The 22,805-nt window shown below is 45.1% G+C and overlaps 1 protein-coding gene across 1 annotated transcript in view; it reads left to right on the forward strand.

Annotated features, from left to right (window-relative positions):
- Nucleotides 1-22,805, forward strand: part of LOC135373070 (alpha-(1,6)-fucosyltransferase-like) — a 156,608-nt gene that overhangs the window by 76,587 nt on the left and 57,216 nt on the right. Inside the window, exon 7 of the mRNA XM_064606368.1 lies at nucleotides 20,364-20,553. Within this exon, the coding sequence (XP_064462438.1) occupies nucleotides 20,364-20,553 (190 nt within the window). The remainder of the gene's footprint in view (nucleotides 1-20,363; nucleotides 20,554-22,805) is intronic.

Here is a 22,805-nt window from a genome sequence, read left to right on the forward strand (position 1 = left end):
CGACGAAGACTATCAGTACGCGCTGCACGTATTTGAACATTTTGGATGCTCGAATCTGAGGGATTATAATGCATTGTACCTGAAAACGGACACCCTGTTACATGCTGACGTAATGCAGCACTTCCGACGCCTGTGCTACGACGCACGCGGTTTGGAATTGCTTCATTGCGTTTCTCTGGCATCCTATTCGTGGCAATGGGCTCTAAATTACACGCGGGCAAAATTGGAGCTGATCATCGACGAAGACATGTACCGAACCATCGAATCGGGTGTTAGAGGTGGGCTCTGTCAGGCGAGCAGGCGTCATTTACGGGCTAACAACCCGCTGTGCAGTGGCTACGATCCCAATAAAGAGGAGGTGTACATATCGTACATAGATTGCAACAATCTTTACGGATTCAGTATGATAAAGCATCTCCCCGTCGGCGATTTCGAATGGGTCGAGGATTTTAGCTCCGTGGATTTTATGCGTCACCCCACGGATTCCGACGTGGGATACGTGTACGTGTGCGATTTGGAGTATCCAAAATCTATCCACGCTCTGACGCGGTACTTCCCCCTGGCTCCCGAGAAGGCGGTCGTTCCGAAGGAATGTCTTTCACCATTCCAGCGAGGGCTCCTCGAAGAGTTAATGTATCAGCCGGCGAACAGCAAAAAGCTGCTGATCACGTGCAAGGACAAGGTCGAGTACATCGTTCATTACGCGCTGCTCGCGCTCTATTGTAGACTGGGCATGCGGGTGACAAAAATTCACAGAATTCTAAAATTTCGTCAGGCACCATTCCTGCGTCCCTACATCGAGGACAATGTTGCCAGACGCGTCGCCTCGAGCACGACGTTCGAGAAAAATTTCTATAAAATCTCAAATAATGCAGTCTTCGGGCGTACGTTGCTAAATAAATTTAATATGCGGGACATTCGAGTAGCCTTCAATGAGGAGACGGCGAGTCGCCTCGGGAGTCGGGCGGAATGCGCGCGAATGGAAATTTTGTCCCCCGATTGTGTCATGTACGAAATGCGCAAAAGAAAAGTGCGATGCGATTTCCCCTTGTAGATTGGCTTCACGATTTTAGGACTGAGTAAGTTAACCATGTACTCGTTCTACTATGAAACCCTGTTGAGTAAGCTCACTTGTCCGGTGATTACCTGCTACTTTGACATGGACTCTCTGATCCTCGGCCTATTCTGTAAGGAGTACGAAGATCAGTTACGTGCGATCGCCGACGACCATTTAGACTTGTCTTCCTTCGATCGTGATCATCCACTGTACAGCGAGAGGAATCGCGGTAGGCTTGGCGCGTTCAAAAGTGAAACGGGTAGCGTACCCATTGAGGAAGTAATATGCTTGAAAGCCAAAATGTATTCCATCAAATTAGCCGGGGGAAAACGAATTGCAAGAGCTAAAGGGGTCAAAAAGAACATTGTGCGCAAACACCTCCTCCATGATACGTACCGCGATACCCTATTCAAGCATGCCAGCGTATCGCACGAACAGGTGTCAATAGTGGGAAAGAAACAGTGCATGTACAGCATCAGAAATGTGAACAGAAATCTGATGCCGTACGACGACAAACGATACCTCTACAATGACGTGGACTCCTACCCGTATGGAAGCTGTGAATATGGTAAGCTCGAGTGGATGACGTAGATAGCGGGATTTCACCTGGCATTCTCTCCCCCACTGCACAGATAATGCAGAGGATGAGTAGGAGTAGTGTCATTTGACCTGCGTCACCGGAAGGATGTGGTACCTCGTTCTCTTCTCGCTCGTCTCGTGCGCGCTGGCGCTTGACGCTGGCAACTGTACTGCGAGCATCAAGCTGGAGAAGGATAAGCACACGTACGCGCACGAATGCCCCGGCGACATCTTGGCCATCAGAGAGTGGCACGTGGTACCTATGCGGTCCGGTATTAACCTGAATAGGAACGCTACTGGATCGCTGCGCACGTGCCTTCACTCGCTGGATGTGAGCGACAGCTACGAAGATATCCAGTGCACGCGGAAGTGCCAGCTCACGGAGGACGAAATTTTTCTCAGCCGCTGTCCTGGAGACGTCTACATGATCCGTCACTTCCGAGGAACCACGCCCAGCATCAAAGGAATCAATCTCTCCAAGACCGCCATGCTTTTTCTCAAACATGTACTCGATAAACGTTGAAAGGTATTTTTTTCCCCATCTGTCTGAGATAAAGCTGCATGAACCAATAGCAGTTGGTGTCTACCGAGGGAGCTTAGTGACCAATGAGCGCAAGAGATGACCAGATAGAATTATGGAGTAACAATCTCTCTGATGCAGCTGAAGCAACCCATGCTCTACGATGCTGCTGGAAATGAACAATTGGCGTGTCTTGTCTGAATCCGCTGCATTGTGGTTTAGGAGCGACAAGCTAGCCAATCACTGTTCAGTAGGTTTAGCGTGTACCAATCATGGCAAGCCATCGGTATGGCTTAGAATGGACCAATCTGTGTGTGTGTGTGTGTGTGTGAAGGGACCAATCAGTAGGCTTCATGTGGAACGGCTTAGAAGTCAGTAGACTTAGAATGGACCAATCAGCATGAAGTGGGTGGAGCCAGTAAATAGGTAAGTTTGAACATCTGCGATAAAGCCGCAGCGGGGCCGCTGCCGCCTGGCGGGCGCTACTGAAGGCTACGTTCAGCGGGCCAATCGGTTGGCTTAGAACGGGCCAATTGGTGGGGACGGCCAATCAGAGGGCTTAGAAAGCGTGGGAGAGTGATCAGTAGGCCTACAATGGACCAATCAGCGGAGCCGGTTAATTAGCATAACGGGGCGTGCTCAGTGATACGCATGCACCAATCTGCGTGAAGAGCCGAGTAATTAGCATAAAGGGGCGGAGCTACAGTCAACCAATCAATGTATTTAATGCTGTTTAATCAGTAGGCTTAGCACGGGCCATTCAGCACGAACTGGGTGGAGCCAAGCCAATTAATTAGCATAAAGGAGCGGAGCTACGGTCAGCCAATCAAAGGTCAGTAGGCTTAGCAGGGGCCAATCAACGTGAAGTGGGCGGAGCTAATGGCGGCCAATCAGATGGCTTTGGATTTGGCTTGTGTTGGCTTAGAACTGGATTGTGTTGGATTATAACTGGATTATGGCTTAGAATTGGATTCGAATTGGATTAGAATTGGATCAGAGAAAACTCTTGCCTATAGGACTCCTTTCTATACTACTCATGTTTTACCGACTGCCTTGAAACAAGATTTATTCGGTGTCGCACGGCTTTGAGTCTCCAACGCCGCATACATCTGGCACCTAACACACACTTGCTACACACTTTAATTGATCACAGAAGTGGAGGGGCACAACTGGTAAACAACGGAGGAGGACGAAACCCCTAAGGCCCACAGCAGACATTGGTTCTTAACTACTTGCGGGGATCCAAAGGCACGCCACTGCATGTGTTCTTTATACAGCTGTGAGACTTCCTCAATCTCTTGTCACACAGATTGAGGCCCATCAAGACCGTGTGATAGGTGGGACGGCATAAGCCATCAGTAACGGCTGGGACCAATTTACTCCGTCTACATGCTTGTCTAAGTGCTTGTCCCATCCAGACTGAGAATAATACTTCTATTGTACGCAACCCTTCTCTGAGCAAATGGAACCACATGTAGGCGACAATTTTAGCCACTTTGGCTCTGACGACGCGGGCCCGGCTCCCTGGGTGTTGTTAGAACATGAGAAAAATGCCGCAAAAAAAGGACAAAATTGCCCGATTCCGCGACAGAACCCTCTTGTGAGAAAACTCCAATGTTCATTTCAAATAGTATTTTGTTATATATGTAGAATATACTGGGTGTTCAACGAGAGGCTGTCAGTCAATTCCTAAAAATAGGCCTTACGTTTAAAAAAGTAATAAAACTTCTCAGAATACACTCATGCTAACTTCTCCCACATACTGAGGCTGTTGGCATCTGTGTTGTTGCTTAAACTAATTTGCATAATTAAACTAAAAATTGCCAAGAAAATACGGAAATTTTTAAAATTTAGAAGCCTATGACTGCAACAAAATCCAATTTTACAAAACTTTGACAGACGAAAATCCATCATTGGATGTAGTTTATTCGGTGAAATTTGAGTTTATGAAAACCGTAGCTCAGACTTTAAGCGGTGAAAGTGGAAAGAACGACACTTTTATTCTGATCGAGGACCTTGTCGCGCAACCTGACATTATCAGTGGCTGGCAGCTGATGACCGACTTGTTGATAAAGGCGAAAGGTGTGATTGTAGTGTGGTTTCTCTTCTTGCACTGGAGGGACGATTGTATTTGGACGGAGTCAAAAGTTCCACAATCATTAGTGTCAGCACGCACGCTTTGCCCAGCGACTAATTCTCTACTGTCAAATATATGTCACTTTTGTGGAAAAAAACTGATTTTGATTGGAATAGTGTGTTACAGCATCAGGCCTATAAATTCAGGAAGAAAAATGCTGCCTGTGCCTGGCAATTTTTTGAATTTAATTATGCAAATTAGCGACTATCCTTGATCACCCACTGTAATGGTGCGCACATCTGGCAGTTCTGGTTTCTACAGTGAAAATTTGGCAGATTTTTGGTTCAATGGTGTGCAACAGTAGGGTAAATGCGATCCAATTCGATAAAAGTCAAACCTTTATGGCAGAGCTTTGGTGCCATCGTTCTGTATGCATATAAAGATTACACCTCGAATGTGCTTACTTCTCAGTGCAACATGAAATGACTCAAGGTTATCTCCTAATATTGTGCGATTAAACAGCATATCAAGTGCTCCCCCCAAAGCTAAGCATATTTTTCCACTTCCAAATGCAACTCATTGTTTGTGATGATGCAGTCAAGCGTGTGCTATTGCTGACTGAGTAGGGTGGTAGTTAACAGCATTTGCAAAGTTCACACAAGTCAGCACAAACCTGGTGGTGTGATCATTACCATTAGTGCTGTTAAGTGATACATGCCATTACATTTTTTACGTTTATGCCATCTATGCCATTACGTTGTATCAAGTGTAGCCTCTATTGCCACCGCTAGTGTCATTATCAGTCTGGGTCGTTAGGTATCTATTAACGTGTGACTACCCACTCTTCTTATACACACTAGCGACACGTGGCAACTGAAGTATGTGATACTGAGCCTGCACCGGATTTGTCCATGTTGTATCCCACTGCATTGAAATGGTGCTCTTCCAAGTAGGCAATCAAGTTTTACCCACTGGGTCTCACACACACCGCAACCTGTCCATAGCTCTGTGTTAAGGCATTTGTCCTGAAGACCAACAAAGCTTGGTTCAAGCCTCCCTCAGCCCATGAAAGTACCAGGCATCAGAAAATTCTGTAAAGGCCCCACTCCAGATAAAATTGTGTAGACACAGACAAGCCAGTGGAAGAAATCCATAGGGAAAAAGCCTCAGTGTGGGCAAAAACAGACAGCACAAACAGTACAGCTGTTGTGTTAGTTCTGTTTTGTGTTTCCGCCCATGTTCAAGCTGTTTCACTATGGAGCCCCACTCCAGAAATATTCCAAGTTCACATTTCCATGATCAAGCTTTCTGCATGAAATATGTTGAGTACATTTCACCGCAGCATTTTACAGCGATAGATGTGTAGAGGAGGTGGAGTTCCTCTACATGAGTTCCGACCGACGGTGATGGTATGCCACGGAGAGGCGATGACGGTGGCCTATCTCCATGGCCGCGCCGGTGGAACTGAGGCAGGTGCTCCAGGCGCGTGGCCATCTTCGTCGTTGTCCACGGCCCACTACAGATGTAAAGTGGAAGTACAAAGTGGGGGGGAGGCTCTGGAGTCAGCGGAAGAGCGTCTGAAGCTGAAGCACCCAATAAAGCTCTGCTGCCCGTGCCTCACATAGGGTGCCACAATCTCTCGTTGGACCGATGGAGAGATTACAGCAGGAAGGAATGGGGGACAGTGGGGGAGGGAGGGGTAAGTAAGGGAGAGTTAGTGTCATGGGCCGAATGGAAAGGAATGGAAGGCTCATAGCCTTTCGTGGCACTAACATTGAATAAAAGTCGTCTTAGTCGAGTTCTTGCAGTCAAATTGGAAGTTCCACAACAGCTGCCATGTTAGTTTTGTGGAGGTTATGTCGGGGCAGATTAGAAGATTACGTGGACGTTTGAAACAGAGACTTGATGATGCTTTGTACCTGTAATCACTAAAGTGCGCTTTCACTCTCTCAGCATTCTTCTTGCAATTAGCTCTTGCTACTTTCCCACGTAACGTGCCAGTCTGTATGAGCCATGATTACCAAGAAAAAAACTTGACGGTAGACATTCTTCCGTACAGGAGAGTTCTGATGGGAACGTGGCCTCATAGCTCCAGGTATATAAGTCACAAAAAAATTTTGATAGACTGCTTTCTATTACACCTCACTTTAATTCGCTTGGTTACACAACATAACGTCTGTTAATTTGTACACATGGCCATCCTTCTAGAGGAAACATTTTGTGTTGATTTGGGACTCCAGCTCGCTGTTTTGTTAGTGTCATATAGTTGAGTACCTGTCCTGCTAAATGTATTTTGAATGGACATTCTTCAGACGTGTTTTTCCAGGCAGTCTTGTTATATAAGGTATTATTACACTTAGAGCATTTGGGGCCTTCCTGCACAGAAGTTCTCCTTGTTCTCTACAGGTAGATTGCGTCTGCTCCGTATTTACTTGCATCGCGTGGAGTTGGACTAGAGACAATATTCAGGGAATCCTTTATTCTCATGCAATGGTGCAGTGACTGTCAGCAAATGTATACTGTATAGGGCCTGATTTTTTAGGTTTATATCCTGCCTTGCCCGTTTCGGGATCCCAGACATTCTAAGGACTGATAACGGACCTCAGTTTTGTCCAAGCGAGTTCGCAAGCTTTGCATGCTCCTATGGTTTCCGCCACGAGACCAGCAGTCCGCGGTACCCTAGGAGTAATTGAGAAGCTGAACGAATGGTTCGAACAGTAAAGGACGTCATGAAGAAATCCGACGACATCTTCTTAGCTTTGCTGTCCTACAGAAACTCTCCAGGACCAACAGGTGTATCACCAGCACAGTTGCTTATGGGGCGTCGCTTAAATACACGCCTCCCCGTTCTCGTGGACACTCTTGATCCTGCCCAGCCAGATCATCGTGCGTTTAAAGACAAAGACGCCTCGTTGAAGGTAAAGGAGACCACCTACTACAATCGACGTCATCGTGCAGCTCCCTTAACCTCTCTGACTCTTGGGGGAGAGGTATGGGTATCAGACTTGAAATGCTGGGGACGTGTGCTCAGCCCAGCACAGCGGCCGAGATCGTTTGTTGTTGAGGTACTGACTGGCAGGGTGCAGCGCAACCGCCATCACCTTGTTCCCGTGACGCCTTCGAGGGTCGAAATGCCTTCTGGGGAAACTTCGGATCTTGCTTCTCCTGCAACATTCACAAGGCAAGATCCTACTTCCCCGGCAATGTTCACAAGTCATCAACCGGACGCTGGACAATAGGCCCCCGAACATTCTCCGATAGTGACCCGATACGGGCGCAAGGTGCGTCCGCCTAAACGATTGAATCTTTGATACGGTGATGTGACATTACGAGGTGACTTCAATCTCAGGGAGGAGGTGTAGCGGTCTTGTTTATAGATCGTATGATAGATATTGCGAGACTGTTATCTCTTATCTCATGTTGTTACGCGCCTCCCGTATCTTTATCCTTACCCGCTGTGTTCTATCCCTGGTGGCGTTGTTATCGCCATACCAGCGATAATAGTATTTAAAGACACTGGCTACCGAAATAAGGTTCTTCCTGTTTTGGTTTTGTACGAGACGGCTGCTCGTCATTCACGCTACAGCAGTAAATGGGTAAATATACTCATACAAACTGTCAGAACAGAGACCTTTTGCCTCATATTGACCAAATATTGATACTCTGTGTCTACCAGTGTGTCATCTGTGTTATGAAGGTCCCAGGTTATCCACAATCCCACAAAATTTTATGGAATCCTTCGTTTTGCACGGAATTTCGCAAAACTCCAATTGGGTCGAAGGACACAATTGGCAAGGTGTGGACGTAGTATGATGTGCAGCCTCACAGGGCGCTCACGCAAAAGAGCATCAGATAAAAGCGCGTGCTACATGCACTCCCAACTGCTCCAAGGTACACATCACCCTTAGACATATTTACTCTCATATTTTGCGCCATCGCATAATTTGTGCGCCCCTACTTTAGCAATAGAAATGACAAGAAAACAAAAAAATACCTGCATTTTTGCGCGTGGATACCTGGCACGTACATCTCAGCGACCGTGGCGATTGCTTTTCGCAATGCTGTCAGTGGCACCGAAGTTATTGCGGTGCTTTTGTTTGATTTGCGCGCACTTTCGAGTGATGGTCCACTGACGCGATGGACGATTCTGCCGATCGGACTACAAAATGTGGACAGAAACGCTGGACAAACACTGCAAGACGAACCTTAGAGCACAACATGACAACACTGGCGAATATAGCGTGCTTTTGGTTGGCAAGTGCGACTTGCAGCATCTTCCAGCAGCATCTCGACGTATTTCACCGTGACATGAGCGCAGGGATTTTCCCAGCACTCCCCTACATCCCCCTAAGACACCCACGAAAATCTTGCAACACCCCTCTAAATTTTCTGCCAGAAAGGCCCAAAAAGCCAGAAAAGCTGAAAATATGGTTTCAATATGTGGAATATCCCTGCATGAGCAGTAGTAGGCATTTTGCCTCCCGACCTCTGAAGTTTAGCGGTAGTTGGATACTCTTGTGCTCGCACAATTTGCAGTGATTATGTCAATATCTGCTCTGCTGAGAGCCTCTATGACCGGCATAACATATATTGACGTGTATAAGTCAACACTATGTGTAAGATGACCCCCTAAATTACAGCAGCACATGTAGGAAAAGCTTTATTCCAAAAGATCGTTGTTGTCGTCCAACAAAAGATTGTCGTTCTCGTCTTCCTCGTTCTCGATCCATAGCTCGTCATCTTCGGTGCCATCGAGGGTGTTAGAGATTCCACATTTAAGAAATGCTTTGTGGACCATTTCTTGTGGAAGCTGCTCCCCTGCACCTCTGACCCACTGGGCAATAGCGCTCAGAGGCGCGCGCGTCACATGGCCGGCCGCCATCATGGGAAGGTCATCGCAACTCATCCCTTCGTTGTTCCATCCATTCGTTGTTCCATCCATTCGTTCAAGACTCGCCCATACGATACTTAAACAATTTGTTTAGGACAAATGTCCGTGAGTCCACCTGGGATGATTTCCAAGTCACACCCAGCGTCCGACATCATCATCTTGACCTTTTCGGTGATATAGCCACAGAAAGAATTCAAAATCAACATGTTGTTGGGTCAAAACAGTGCGCCGGGGCACTTGCACCATACCATGCAAAACCTGTTGCAACACCGTTTCTTCGTTGAAGAAGCCTCTTTCATTTGCCTGCAACAATCACATTCCAGGGCAATGCTTCGTTTTTTTGGGAGAGACCTTCTCCGAAAAAGAATGAACGGCGGCAGCTTGTGGCCGTTGGCAGTGCACGCTAGCGTAACCGTGAGATGTGTCTTCTCGTTCCCAGTGCTGATAATGCTAACTTGCCGGTCACCTTTTGTCGCTACAGTTTGTCTGGACGGCATGTCGAACCACATGGGTTTGATCGGCGTTGCCAGTCTGCCCCAGCAAAAAGTCATTTCCCATTTGCTGCTGGATCACGTGCCGGTGTAAAGGTTGAAGTTTTTCCTCATATGCCTCTGGCAATTTCTGCCAGATTGTCGTCCTTCGATGTAGAGATAGTCCGTAGTGTTTCATAAAGTGCGTCACCCATTTCTTGGACGCCTCGAAGGAGTTGCGTGGAATTCCAAGGCTGCTCGCCACAGCTTTGGCTTTTGTGGCAATAGGAGGGCAATCCCTAAAGTAAGGTCTCCTATTTTTTTTTAATACACGAAGCCGTTTATTTTCTATAATACATTTCAACCTCTGTATAACGAACTTGTAAAAGCTGACTCATTGTTTCATGCAATAGAGAAATTAGCTAAATGGAACATGCCAAGTAAAACAAAGATGGCCACCGCCATTACCTGCTCCGTGTGTACCGCCTAACGCCATTTGTCATAAAGCAGGTATCAAGCCATGAAGGGCACAAAATATCAAGCTCTATTGATCACATAACATACGGTAATATGTAATTTATGCACGGTACCGCTCGGAACGTTCCTAACTTTTGGAACTCCGGATGGCCTCTACTGCGTTCTCCTGCGCGCTCGAGTATAGACGTTTCTTGGTTGGTTCACTTGCACTCCTGACGCACATAATGCACAGTTCCGAAAAGAACGAGAGTACACCAGGTACACCGCAGTTGAATACCGAAAGGAGCGAGACATGGGTACATATCACGTAGATGTTTGTGCTGATGGAGCTTTGAACGGCAGCATCATGCGCTTCCACCATCAGCGTCAGCGGTGCGAACAAAAACAAATAGAAAACGGCACAAAACCACAACCTACTGCATTCGACATCAACAAAAACAAATCTGACTTAGCGAGAGGACAGCAATGCGCGTTTTCGTCTGAAAACAGGTGCGAAGAGGCCCTCGCGCTGGTTTCGAAACGGCGTCGGCGTACTGAAAATTACCGGCAGCGGAGGCAGCGCACATGTCTACACGCTCGTTTTACGGCGTGCCTACAGCACGTGCACGTGACAACCGCAGAACCAACGGAAACTTGCGTGAGCGCCGTGGGGACAACGGAGAGGGTAAGGTTTCTCCTCCTCTTCGTCGTGTTAAAGGGGCCGTAAACAGGCCACCAGACATTTCACAAATAATGGTACCCCACGAAAGAACGCATGTCATAATACCCAAATATATATTTCGTTATCGCCTATCGCCGGCCCTGCGTGTAGGATCCACGCCGTTCAACCACGCATTCAACCACTTTTCGAAAAAAATAGAGACTGATACAATGTTGCTGGGACAGGCAGTTCCATAAACAGAAACTATGAGAGGTCACCCGAAATCAAGAACAGCAAAGCACATTTGTTTTTACTCTGTGTCACATTTCTAGCCTGGTATATATTCTCCAAAAATATCCGGGTTTTATCCAAAAAAGCCCACTGGAGAGGATCTTTTTAAGAATACAAGGATTTTTCTTAACCCTGCTATCATATGACGCGATTCGAACCCGGGTACCTCCCAGTCACGACGTGACATGGCCAGCACGCTACCCGCTGTGCCACGCGAGCTGGCGCTGCGATGCCGCGTGGCTCAAGCCAAAGTACGGCAGCCCAGTCGTTGGAAGCATTCGAAGATGACGAAGATGACCCATCGCGCATCTACGTATAAGATTCCGGAACTCTAGCGCCGGATACTCATTCGCGCTCGCGGTGTGCTGCGTGCTAGATTTGTTTAGATTTTGAATAGAATACGACACACATTCATCTAGCACATTTTCGCGAGTGAAATAAAATCACACGTGGAACGCTTGATCGTAATTGGTGAGGAGAGCGCCACTTAAAAATGACGTAAAGTTAGAGCGCAGGGCAGAGCGAAAGAGTGCAGTGAGTATTTCATTCGTATGCAAGCGCCTTTTGGTTTTGAGTGTTAGTAATGGCAAGGAGCTTTTACTGCCTGAGTTGCAATAATATAACACAGAGAAATGCGCACCTTGTATACCTGTTTACAGCCCCTTAAAGGGGAAAGAGACGACCAGAAGGCTTTCGCCGCCCAGAGACTTCATCAAATAGAGGCAATGAAACGAATGTATAATGTAGAACCCCTGGACTAGGGAACACGAACGGACAGACACAACACGAAGTCTCAAATTGAGGCTTCATGTTGTGTCTGTCCCTTTGTGTTCTCTCGGGGTTTTACATTATGCATCATCTTCATTAGCTCGCTTGCTTCTTAGCCATTTTTTCAAACGAATGTATTTCGTTAAATCGAGCGCAAAAATACATCGGCATCTATAGGGACGCATATGAGCGTCGGATTTTATTTGTTACACAGAGAATTTCGTTGAATCAACATTTGTTATTGAGAGACGACGATAAAACCGGAGACACGGAACAAAAAAGACGACACGACACGTTCGCAGACACAGCAACCCATTTAATGACAGCCTACACTCCCAATAACCTCCTGATGGGTGGAAAAGGGGAAACAGAGGGAACACTAACGCAATTGCCTCGTGACTTAATTTCTTTGTACACAGGTAAGGGTGGTAGGGTAGCTCATAAGCACCAAATGCTCATAACCTCCAAACGCTCATATGCACCGAAAAAAAGTTGGTGGTTTTGAGCGTTTGGTGGAAATGAGCAGGAGGGGAGAACCTGCTCATAAGCACCAAACGTCCAGAACATCCGAATGCTCATATGCACCGAAAGGCGGGAGACCACAAAGGCCGGGTCTTCCTCTCCCGCATTTGGAACAAGGTCATAGGGTGAGAAAGGTGGAATGAATGGCGACTACTAAGGCCGCTTAATGTGTCAGTTTGAAGTTTATGTAACAGCTTGGTCGTGCTTGTATGTAGTCAGAACGAATTTTTATGAAAGTTTATTTTTATCTATCGTGAGTCAATGGGTGTTTGAACGCCGTAGTGTCCACCCATTTGGTTGAACGCCACTTCGTCGAAAACCGTTTGATCGAAAGCCGGTTGATCGACGCCGTTTGTTCGAAAGACGTTTGTTCGAAGGGAGTTCAAAACTGCATGCACTGTGTCATCCGCACCTCTTCTCCTGTAACTTTTGACTCGAGCATACGGAGCTGGCAATCAGGGTACTCTGCTTTTTTTTTTCATTTATATTATTATTATTTCTTTTTTGTTTTGCAGGAAGACCGCTGGTTACTTGCAGACGTTTGTAATTTACGAACGAGTCGGACACATGTTGACGAAAGTTGCCCCAGGTTGGGAGCAGCCGATAGTCTGTGTTTCTTCTGAGCACCATTGCTGGTGACATATTTAAAGGGAACGGTCTGAAACGGGATAGCCATATGTGCGCGAAAGCCACTCGAAGTCTGTGGATGCTAAGAAGGAAATTTCGCCAGGGCACAACGAAAGATATTAAATTAACAGCATATAAAACCTTAGTTCAACCTCGTTTAGTGTATGCATCTGCAATCTGGGTCACTACACATGCACGCTCTCCGAAAAAATAGAGAAAGTACAAAGATCTGCTGCCCTGCTTATCTTGTCTAGGTTTCGAAGGACTTCTTCGGTTAGATGTCTGTTGCAAGAACTAAATTTAGATTCACCTGCACATAGGCGAAAAGTAAATAAACTAAAACTGTTCTTTCTCCTATACAATGGTCAGTTGATTGTCAGAAACAATAATACATTGTTAAAATTTATTATATATCAACAGGAATAAATAATCGAAAAATGTCATTAATTTATTATTATTTTTATTTATTTGCCAAGAATGTTTAATACTTGAAATCAATTATTATTTGACAAAGTGGGTTAGCATGAGGAATGTGTTTACGAGCAAACGGGTTACACGCAGTTAAATGTTGCTGAGGATAACGGCATTTAGAACTCCGGCGTTCAACACTCCAAGTGAACCAATAAAAAATCGATCAAACGACCGCTGCCGTTTCGATCTTCGATGAAATGTCTTTCGACCAAATCATATGTCGGCACAGTTCCTGCAGAAGTCGACCAGGATGCACATTCCCCCAGGCCGTCAGTCGTGACGTTGCCCACCTCTGTGAGGCCAACAACGGCGAGGCCTTTCATCGTCACCACAGTGAATTAAATTCGCCTACCTGAGGTAGAGTGTGGTTGACAAAACGTGTAAGAGAAAATGTGGCCGATGAACGGATATCAACATGGAACGCCGTCTACTCCATAGCGCCTTAAGCTACATAAACGAGTAAACACAAGAGAAAACGAGTAGTAAAAATAAACTGGAGAAATAACATTAAACTGAATATATGTTAGAGGTTCAACGATAACACCCAGTGAGGTTGAACTAGCGGTGCAGGAAGGAGGATTGACGCTGCACAGCGTCGCAGTCAGGCACTGGCGTGATCGAATGGTTCTGTTCTGTAGCGGTCGCTACAGTTCCACAGTATAAAGTCTGCGTCATGAAGCATACATTAGAAGTAGTTTTGACATGTGCTACAACTTGTCTGTTTTTGCATGTTCTTGCCTGTTTAGGTTTTTTTTTTGGTCTAAATATCTGTCTATTTTCATGGTTTTGGCACGTAAATTTCTGAGTTCTACTTATAAGAGAAGTAATGTTGTTCTTGAGTGCCTAAAACGGGGGGCAAACAGAAATGAGTTGAAAACCAATCATCCAAAGAACCAAGCCAGTCATCTTCCAGACCGAAGGTAGAATAACTATATGAGCGAGAATGTGTAGAGAATGTTGGATGGAGGTTCGGAAAAAAATAGTCCCGGAAAAGTTCGTCCCGGAAAAATTGGTCCCTGGTTGCGTGGCGGAAGAAATGGTCCCGCGCGGTTCCGTGCACCCAAAAATACAGGAGCGTCGTTGTGGACATCTGATAAACCGAATCATAGCCAATCAAGTGCTATCATTCGCACTCCTCATTTGTTCGAAATTGGAAGACATGCTTTTTTAAATTAACATTAATCTTAATGAACAATAAATGCTGCACGCCATTTAATGAGGAACATAAAAGCGGTTCCATTTGCTGCGCCGCTTCTATTGTAGAAATTGCGTCTGTTCTTTTTGTTCCTCTCTTTATTTTGCGGAATACAGACAACGCGACAAGATCATAAAGCAGCTCTGCAATGTCTGCTACCTTCTCCTAATAGTGAAAAGAAAAAGAAAGAAAGAAAGAAATAGGAAGAGTCGTGTTTCTGCAGAACGAAAATTCAAATCTCAGTTCTTTCTTATTCTCACTGATCAGACCATATCTTCTGTTTTGTCGACCAACTCGTGGTGTGGTAAAAGATGTTTGGATTTCTGTAAAACGCTAACAACTTGGGGCAGCGTCAATGGGAACTTGAACTGGAGAATCGCAGCACAAATTTTGAAGTAAAAATGGTAGACATCGATGCCAGCGAACTTGTAATGGAATATCCTTTTGTGTCATTGAGAAAAAGAGAGAACGCCAAACAAAGAGACGCCAAACAATTTTTAACGTACACTTACGAGAAAGCCTCCAGGAGATATATCTGAATCCTTGCATTTGCGTCAGCATTCTATTTTCTGACCACACCAGCTACTGTCGCTGATGCTGAAAGAAGTCTCAGCACAATGAAACTGACCGATCAAGAATATCCTACGCTCAATTAACCATAAGTTGGCGCATTATAGCCTTTGTTGCTCATGGGCCATAAAAACCCGAATCATCATCATTAATTAACCATAAGAGATGTCAGGCTTTCTGAGTTCGTAGTCAACCGAAAACATGATTATCATATCTCTGGACTATGACGCATTGATTAACCAACTTGCGAAGAACAAGGCTCGAAAGAAGAGTTTTGCGCAAATGTTCACTGCAGGCCTATGTATGCATAATATAAACTCTATATAAATGTCGTATTCCAGCTTCTGCACTGTAAGTGAACCCGGACATATGTTCGGAGGGGACCACGCTCTTTGTTGCTACGGCCCTGGGAGCCGAGTGCCTTTCGAGCTAGAATCAAGTCTTTTGTCCTAGGCTGCCTCCATGTCTATGAAAATAAAGCTCAAATTGAAATCCATAAACGAGAAGGCGCTATTCGTTCTGGCTACATACAAGCAGGACCAAGCTGTTACATCAACTTCAAACTGACACATTAAGTGGCCTTGGTAATCGCCATTCATTCCACCTTTCTCACCCTGTGACCTTGTTCCAAATGCGGGAGAGGAAGACCCGGCCTTTGTGGTCGCCCGCCTGTCGGTGCATATGAGCATTCGGATGTTCTGGACGTTTGGTGCTTATGAGCAGGTTCTCCCCTCCTGCTCATTTCCACCAAACGCTCATAACCACCAACTTTTTTTCGGTGCATATGAGCGTTTGGAGGTTTTGAGCGTTTGGAGGTTATGAGCATTTGGTGCTTATGAGCTACTACCAAAATCAGGGCCAAGCACTAAGAACCATAATTTATCCACAATGGCACGCAGGTCTTTCAGATGAGAGACCAACAGATTCTTCTGTACACGGAGGGGCTTATACGAGGAGTGCCGAGGCAAGAGGGTACAATCAAGCTGGATTAGTCCACGGGGAGGCAAGACTTGGTGGCGAAGACACAACTTGAGGGTGCAGATCTCCACCTCCACATTAGCGATGGCGATCCCAAACTTGCAAAGGGCAAACAGTGCCACAGGACGAAGAACGGACTCAGAGAGGTCGGGAGAAAAGGCTAGACTTACAAATCCTGCATGTGGGAACATCAATGGTAGAAGTGCAAGGGTGCAGGCGAATGTACATGAGTTGCTCCGTCGTGTTAGGTGTGTTGTTGAAAGCCAACTTGTATCATTTCAGTCCGCTGCCGGCATGTCACTGAGTGAGTTTCTTCGGGTTTTGGAATTGTATCTCAGTTCTACCTCTGTTTCTTATAATGATTCTCTCTTTGTACAATCTAAAGGAGTTTGTATTGGTTCATCTGTAGCTCCGATCTTATCTGAAATCTACCTTAATGTTCTTGATAGTGCTGTACACCAATTCTTGAGTTCTGTGGGCTCTGTTCCTTGTCTTGTTACGCGTTATGTTGATGACATTTTAGTTATTTCAACGGATGGCGCTCTTGTTTCCCAAGCTCTGCAGGCAATGAAGTGTTCATCCCCTGAGCAAGTTTTCTCTGAGGAACATGTAGTTGATGGTAGGCTCCAGTATCTTCATCTTTCATTGAGGTTGTTTCCCCTATTTTGTTGGGCGTATGGTAAATCTGGTGGCAAGCAGTTACTTCCCGTAAACAGCTCTCATTCCAAACTCGTAAAGTCGGGCATCGTGGCCTCCCTCATCCGTTCCGCGTTAAATAAGTCTTGCTGCCATTTTGTTTCAGATAGTCTTCGCCATCAGGTTCACAGCTTAACAAAAGCGGGGTTTGGTCCAGCTTTGTTTCAGTCAAAGTTACTAGGGTGTTTTCTGGGCATAGATGATGTAAAACCTTATCGTTCTGAGCAGCCTTCTGCACGAGTTTGCATTCCATATTTTCATGCTGTGTCTCATAAGCATAACATCCTAGCTGCTGCAAAGAGGTTCAATGTTCAAGTTGTTTTTTTTTTTTCAAATGTTGCGCGTTTAAGCTCATTAACGCCCTTTCATTCTGATAAGTCAGTTTGCCGTATTTCACACAAGACCCGCTTCGTTGAGTGCGCCGTAGGCGTTGTGTATTATATTCCTTTTGCATGTGGTTTTTGCTACGTAGGACAGTCTGGTAGATGCTTAAACATTAGACTCTTAGAGCATAAAAGAAATGCAGACAGCCTTTCAGGAAATTCTGAATTGGTCGAACACTTGAGAGTTTGTCATAATTGTTTCCCGGTTTTCCAGGAGACCATTGTATTGAAAAAGGTGCGTGACCCGTTTGGGCGACTCTTAGCTGAGTACAAAGAGATTAAGTCACGAGGCAATTGCGTTAGTGTTCCCTCTGTTTCCCCTTTCCACCCATCAGGAGGTTATTGGGAGTGTAGGCTGTCATTAAATGGGTTACTGTGTCTGAGAACGTGTCGTGTCGTCTTTTTTGTTCCGTGTCTCCGGTTTTATCGTCGTTTTACAATTTACCAGCTCGCGTGCACCCTTGCACTTCTACCGTTATTGAGAGGTTAAACTGTATTTACATCATTTAGCACAATTAGCTATTTTTTCTACATAATCTCCATTCCAGTCGATACATTCTTGTAGACGCTGTGACAGTTTTTGTATGCCCATGTCATACCAGCTTGCTGCCACGTCCTTGATGAAGTGTTGAACTTTGTCTTTCACCTCTTCGTCAGAGCTGAATCGCCTTCCGGCCAAACGTTCTTTCAACTTAGGGAACATCTGGTAGTCACTGGGTGCCAAGTCCGAACTATGGCGTGGGTGGGCGATGATGGTTCCAACCGAAGTTTTGTAGGAGAACGACGGTTGGACGGGCGACGTGTTGCCATGTAGAATGCTTGTGCCCCTGCTCAACATTCCTCTTCTTTGGTCCTGAATTGCCTGTATGACTTTTTTCAGTGTTTCACTGTTCCTGTCAGCATTTATTGTGGTTTCAGCAAGCATCAAGTCGCCCAACAATGCCCCCTTCTGGTCCCAAAACACAGTTGTTATGACTTCACCGGCAGATTGTGTTTGTTTGAATTTTTGCGGATTGGGCAAAAAGGGTTGCCGCCACTCGCGTGATTGTTGTTTGGTCTCAGGTGTAAAGTGGAACGCCCACCCGTTTCGTCACTCGTGACAATCGAGTCTAAAAAGTTGTCCCTGTTCATCCACATAGTGGCGAAGAAATTCGCGAGTAGAATCAACTTGTTGCCGTTTGTGGTCTTCGGTCAGCATTTGTAGTACCCATCTTGCACACACCTTTGGATATTGCAGCTTCTCTGTTAAAATCCTGTGGCTGGTGCTTTTGGAAACCTCATGAACCAAAATGTTGAGATCATTCAGAGAGATCTGTCGATCTTCACGCACGGTTTGCTCAACCTTTGGGACAGTCTAGTTGGAAATTGATAATCTCCCGCTCCTTTGTTCGTTGTGAATTTCAGTACGACCGTCTCAATGCCTTTTGCATTCAAAAACTGAATAACTGCGCGAACTTCGCACTTGGTGGTCGCGTCCAACGGGAGCTCCATTCTCAACGGCTGCCAAGCCCACACTGAGCGTCCCATGCATGTTTGGGAATGGGGGATGCGCCAATCATAACAGTGTGGCCAACAGCTGCACGAATAACGTTTCTGTGCATCCCCAATGCTTTGGAGACCTTATTTTTGGGATTGCCCTCGTATCTTCATATGGAACTGCCAACCTTTTGCATCGCTGTTGGTCTACCCACCCCGGAACTTCTCGACTTTCACGTGGTTGCCTTGCTTGGGGCCACGGAATGCACGACGGGTGCTTGAACAAGCGAAGAGCTTCTCGTGCTGCACGCACCATCCCCTGATACACTTATTGGACACGCCTAACTTCCTCTCTACTGCTATGTTGTTCATTGCTATTCGGCATACAGGATTGCTCAGATTCTTAAAAGTGCTGGTGTATTGCCTTCTTGGTGCCATAATGACAACGTGATGACAAAACATGGGACAGAGAGCAACTGCGCTCGTTGCCAGTGATGCATGTTATTATATGAGGTACGTGCGTACATCATAGGAAGGGAGTTGCCTCAGGACAGAAGCCGCCGATATTTCGAACAGAGACTGTTCTTCTTCTGGGCACGGTGCCCAGAAGAAGAACAGTCTCTGTTCGAAATATCGGCGGCTTCTGTCCAGAGGCAACTCCCTTCCTACATCTCTACCGGTTCGCTGGATTTCTACCCATCTACGTGCGTACATCATGATTGTCATGACCATGTGGGTTTCAGAGCACAATGTTGCTAGATGGCCTTTTGTATAAGTCGACTCCGCATATTGGTCGATTTACGACCCCATTTTCAGAAAAAAAGGTCAACTCACATGTGGCAGTGTACCATACAAAAATTTTGAAATTTTGCATCATCTGAATATCATAAGGAACGTTCCCATATAATTTGAGAACCCCAAACCTTTCTGACTTTTTTGGGGGGAAAAAACACGCCAATTGTATGGGTAAATACATAATTAGGTTTTGGCACTGAATGAGGATGCTTGCTCCGAATTTAGCGTCCATTGTGATAAAGTATTTGTCATTTCCTATAAACCCTATAGATGCTGAAAGATATTCCAGAGGTATAAAACGATTGTAGGCAACAGGCAGCATTCGTCGTCAGAGGAGAACACAAGATATCACTTAATGCTGACCCACAACAGTGCTTTGTATCTAAGTTTATAAAACATTTTTTGTTCCTACATCATCCAAGAAAATTCCCGTATCCTGTTCCAAGCAGCCGTTGACCCCTTGCTGCAGAAAATCACGGAATTTACAAGTTGGTGCCGCGGAATTTTGAATTTGCCGCAGCAGAAAACCAGAGGCCTTAATTTTACCGTGTAAACTGAAGATTCACAGCTGATTCAATCAGATTCTACCAGAACTGGGTTGAATCATGTTTAGTTCAACCAGATTACATCCGTATTATTGAAGCAACCCGATATTTACCTTCCCAATGATGCTGAAATATATAGCATAAAACAGTTGGGCCCTATGTACGTAGCACTGGATGCATTTGTTGAGTTGGATATGAGCACTGTTGCAAAAATGTGTTGACTACGCCAAAGCAATACAGAGTGCTTGCAATACAAAAGCAATACACAATGTGATGCAGCAGTCTGATTTGTTGGTTGATGGCTACTACACTGCTTCTCACCTGTTTGTTTCCAGCACCAAAAGAGAGGAACAAGATACTGGACCTGCCTTTGACCGTTGCAGACACCCTGGTGGCCAACCATGGCACCCCGTATGCATGGTGGTATGGACAGATTATGGCATACATTCTGAGGCTCCAGGATTCCACACGAAGGAAGATTGACATGTTTAAGAGGGCCCACGATTTTGAACACCCAATTGTGGGGTATGTCACATTTTCTTGCAGCTAGTAGTGCCACATAATCGCTGGTGAAATGCAGGCAGCATGTCGGTTCATGCATAGCTCAGTAGTAGGAGGGGGTGCCGAGGCTACATGGATGAGAAACTACGGCCCCCTGCCCCTGAGCCCTGCGCGTATTTTCCCCGCGCGGCGCGTGTGCGGAGGGTTGTCCGCGTGCTTATCGGCGGGGGGAGGGCTGCGTGTGCGCTTTCCCTCTCACATTTTTTCAGCCTGGGCCGACTTCTTTCGACATTTTTGAGCATTGGCCGACTTCGTTCACGTCTTTTTTCCTGCACCCGGCGATCGGCACTCGAGTGGAGGCTCTTACCGATGGGCGGCGCGTGGCCGGAGGGCTGCGTGCGCGTTTACCCTCTCACATTTTTCAACCTGGGCCAACTTCTTTTGTCTTTTTTCAGTCTGTGCCGACTTCAATCGTAATTTTTTTTCAGCTACAACAGGTGTGCAGTAGGCTGTTTACATGCAAAGGATAGCCATACACAAAAAGTACAAGTGAAAATATATTTATTAAAATCAATAGTGCAAGGAATTATGACTCTGTGTGGAGTGTTGTCCGCGCGCTACCGGCGGGGGGAGGGCTGCGCGTGCGCTTATCGTAGCGTATTTTTCAGCCTGGGCCGACTTCTTTCACCATTTTCCCACTTGGGCCGACTTCCCTCAGAAATTTTTTCCGGTACAACAGTTGTGCAGTGGGCTGTTTACATGTAAGTATAGACATGCAAAGGATAGCCATACACAAAAAGTACAAGAGAAAATATATTTATTAAAATCAATAGAGCAAGGAATTATGCTGTGACTCTATGTGGCGGAGAGAAACCCAGCCAAAAAACCTGAAGCAGAAGAAACACAATACACGTAACAAAGAATATACTTATTACAGGCATGATGCAATAGCATTGAATAGGTATCACACATCAAACACAATATTTTTTATTAACTGTAATCATACACACAAGTTTTCAATGAATCAGAAGGAGTAGCACATTTTAATCAAAGAAGATGTTCTTAATCAATACGATTAAAAACAAAATTACAAGTTGTATTATAAAAAGTCTAATATTCCTATATGCTAGAACCATCAGTGCAATAGCGGGAAGTTCTGATAGTTGTATGTAATTAAATGTGAACAGCACAGACCCTGGAAGACCATGGGACAAGAACACAATAGGAAATAAAATCTATACCACTACAAATAATCAAAGAAGTTATTCTTGATCAAAACAACAGAGGAGAATAATCTATCATTTTAACTATCATAAAATCATCGTGACATAATCTAATCGAACACTATACAATTTTCATTCTAAGAGACACTGCAAACCTTACTTTGTTTTATAAGTCCAACACAGAAAATATATATGTTAAAAATTAACTTCACCACATAGCACGCTCCTAGCCAACAACCAGCTCTGATGATACCTGCACTGATTTGTTGAAGAGGGGTGCCGATAGATGTATGTAATTAATTGTGAACAGCACAGACCATGGAAGACCATGGGACAAGAACACAAGAGGAAATAAAATCTATACCACTACAAATAATCTATCATTTTAACTATCATAAAATCATCCTCGTGACATAATCTAATCGAACACTATACAATTTTCATTCTAAGAGAGACTACAAGCTTTACTTTGTCTTATCAACACATAAAATAGATATGTTAAAAATGAACTTCACCACATAGCACGCCCCTAGCCAACAAGCAGATCTGATTATATCTGCCCTGATTTGTTGAAGACTGGTGCCGATAGGCGTATGGAATACCACGGAACACGAACGACACGAACACAAGAGGAAATAAAATCTATACCACTACCAAGAAGATATTCTTAATCAATATGATTACAATCAAATTACAAGTTGTATTATAAAAAGTCTAATATTCCTACACGTGAGAACCATCATTGCAATAGCGTGAATATCTGTCATAACATTTCGAGCGCAATTCCAACATTACACAACTTTTAATTTCTTATTAAGTGAACAGCATAGACGTAAGGAAACAACGAGAAACAACACAATCAACAACTACAATTAATACAGAGCCAAACCTGCGCACCATCCAACACATAGAGAAATAATAGCTAATCAATCTATCAAAAGGAGAAATTACAATATAGCACAGTCTTAACGCTGAAGAACAGGGTAACACTCTAAGCGGCGACATGTAAACAACAACAGAGGAAAATAATATATCATTGAACAATCATAAAAT

Source organism: Ornithodoros turicata, unplaced genomic scaffold (genome assembly GCF_037126465.1).
Source record: "Ornithodoros turicata isolate Travis unplaced genomic scaffold, ASM3712646v1 Chromosome20, whole genome shotgun sequence".
Classification (NCBI taxonomy): domain Eukaryota; kingdom Metazoa; phylum Arthropoda; class Arachnida; order Ixodida; family Argasidae; genus Ornithodoros; species Ornithodoros turicata.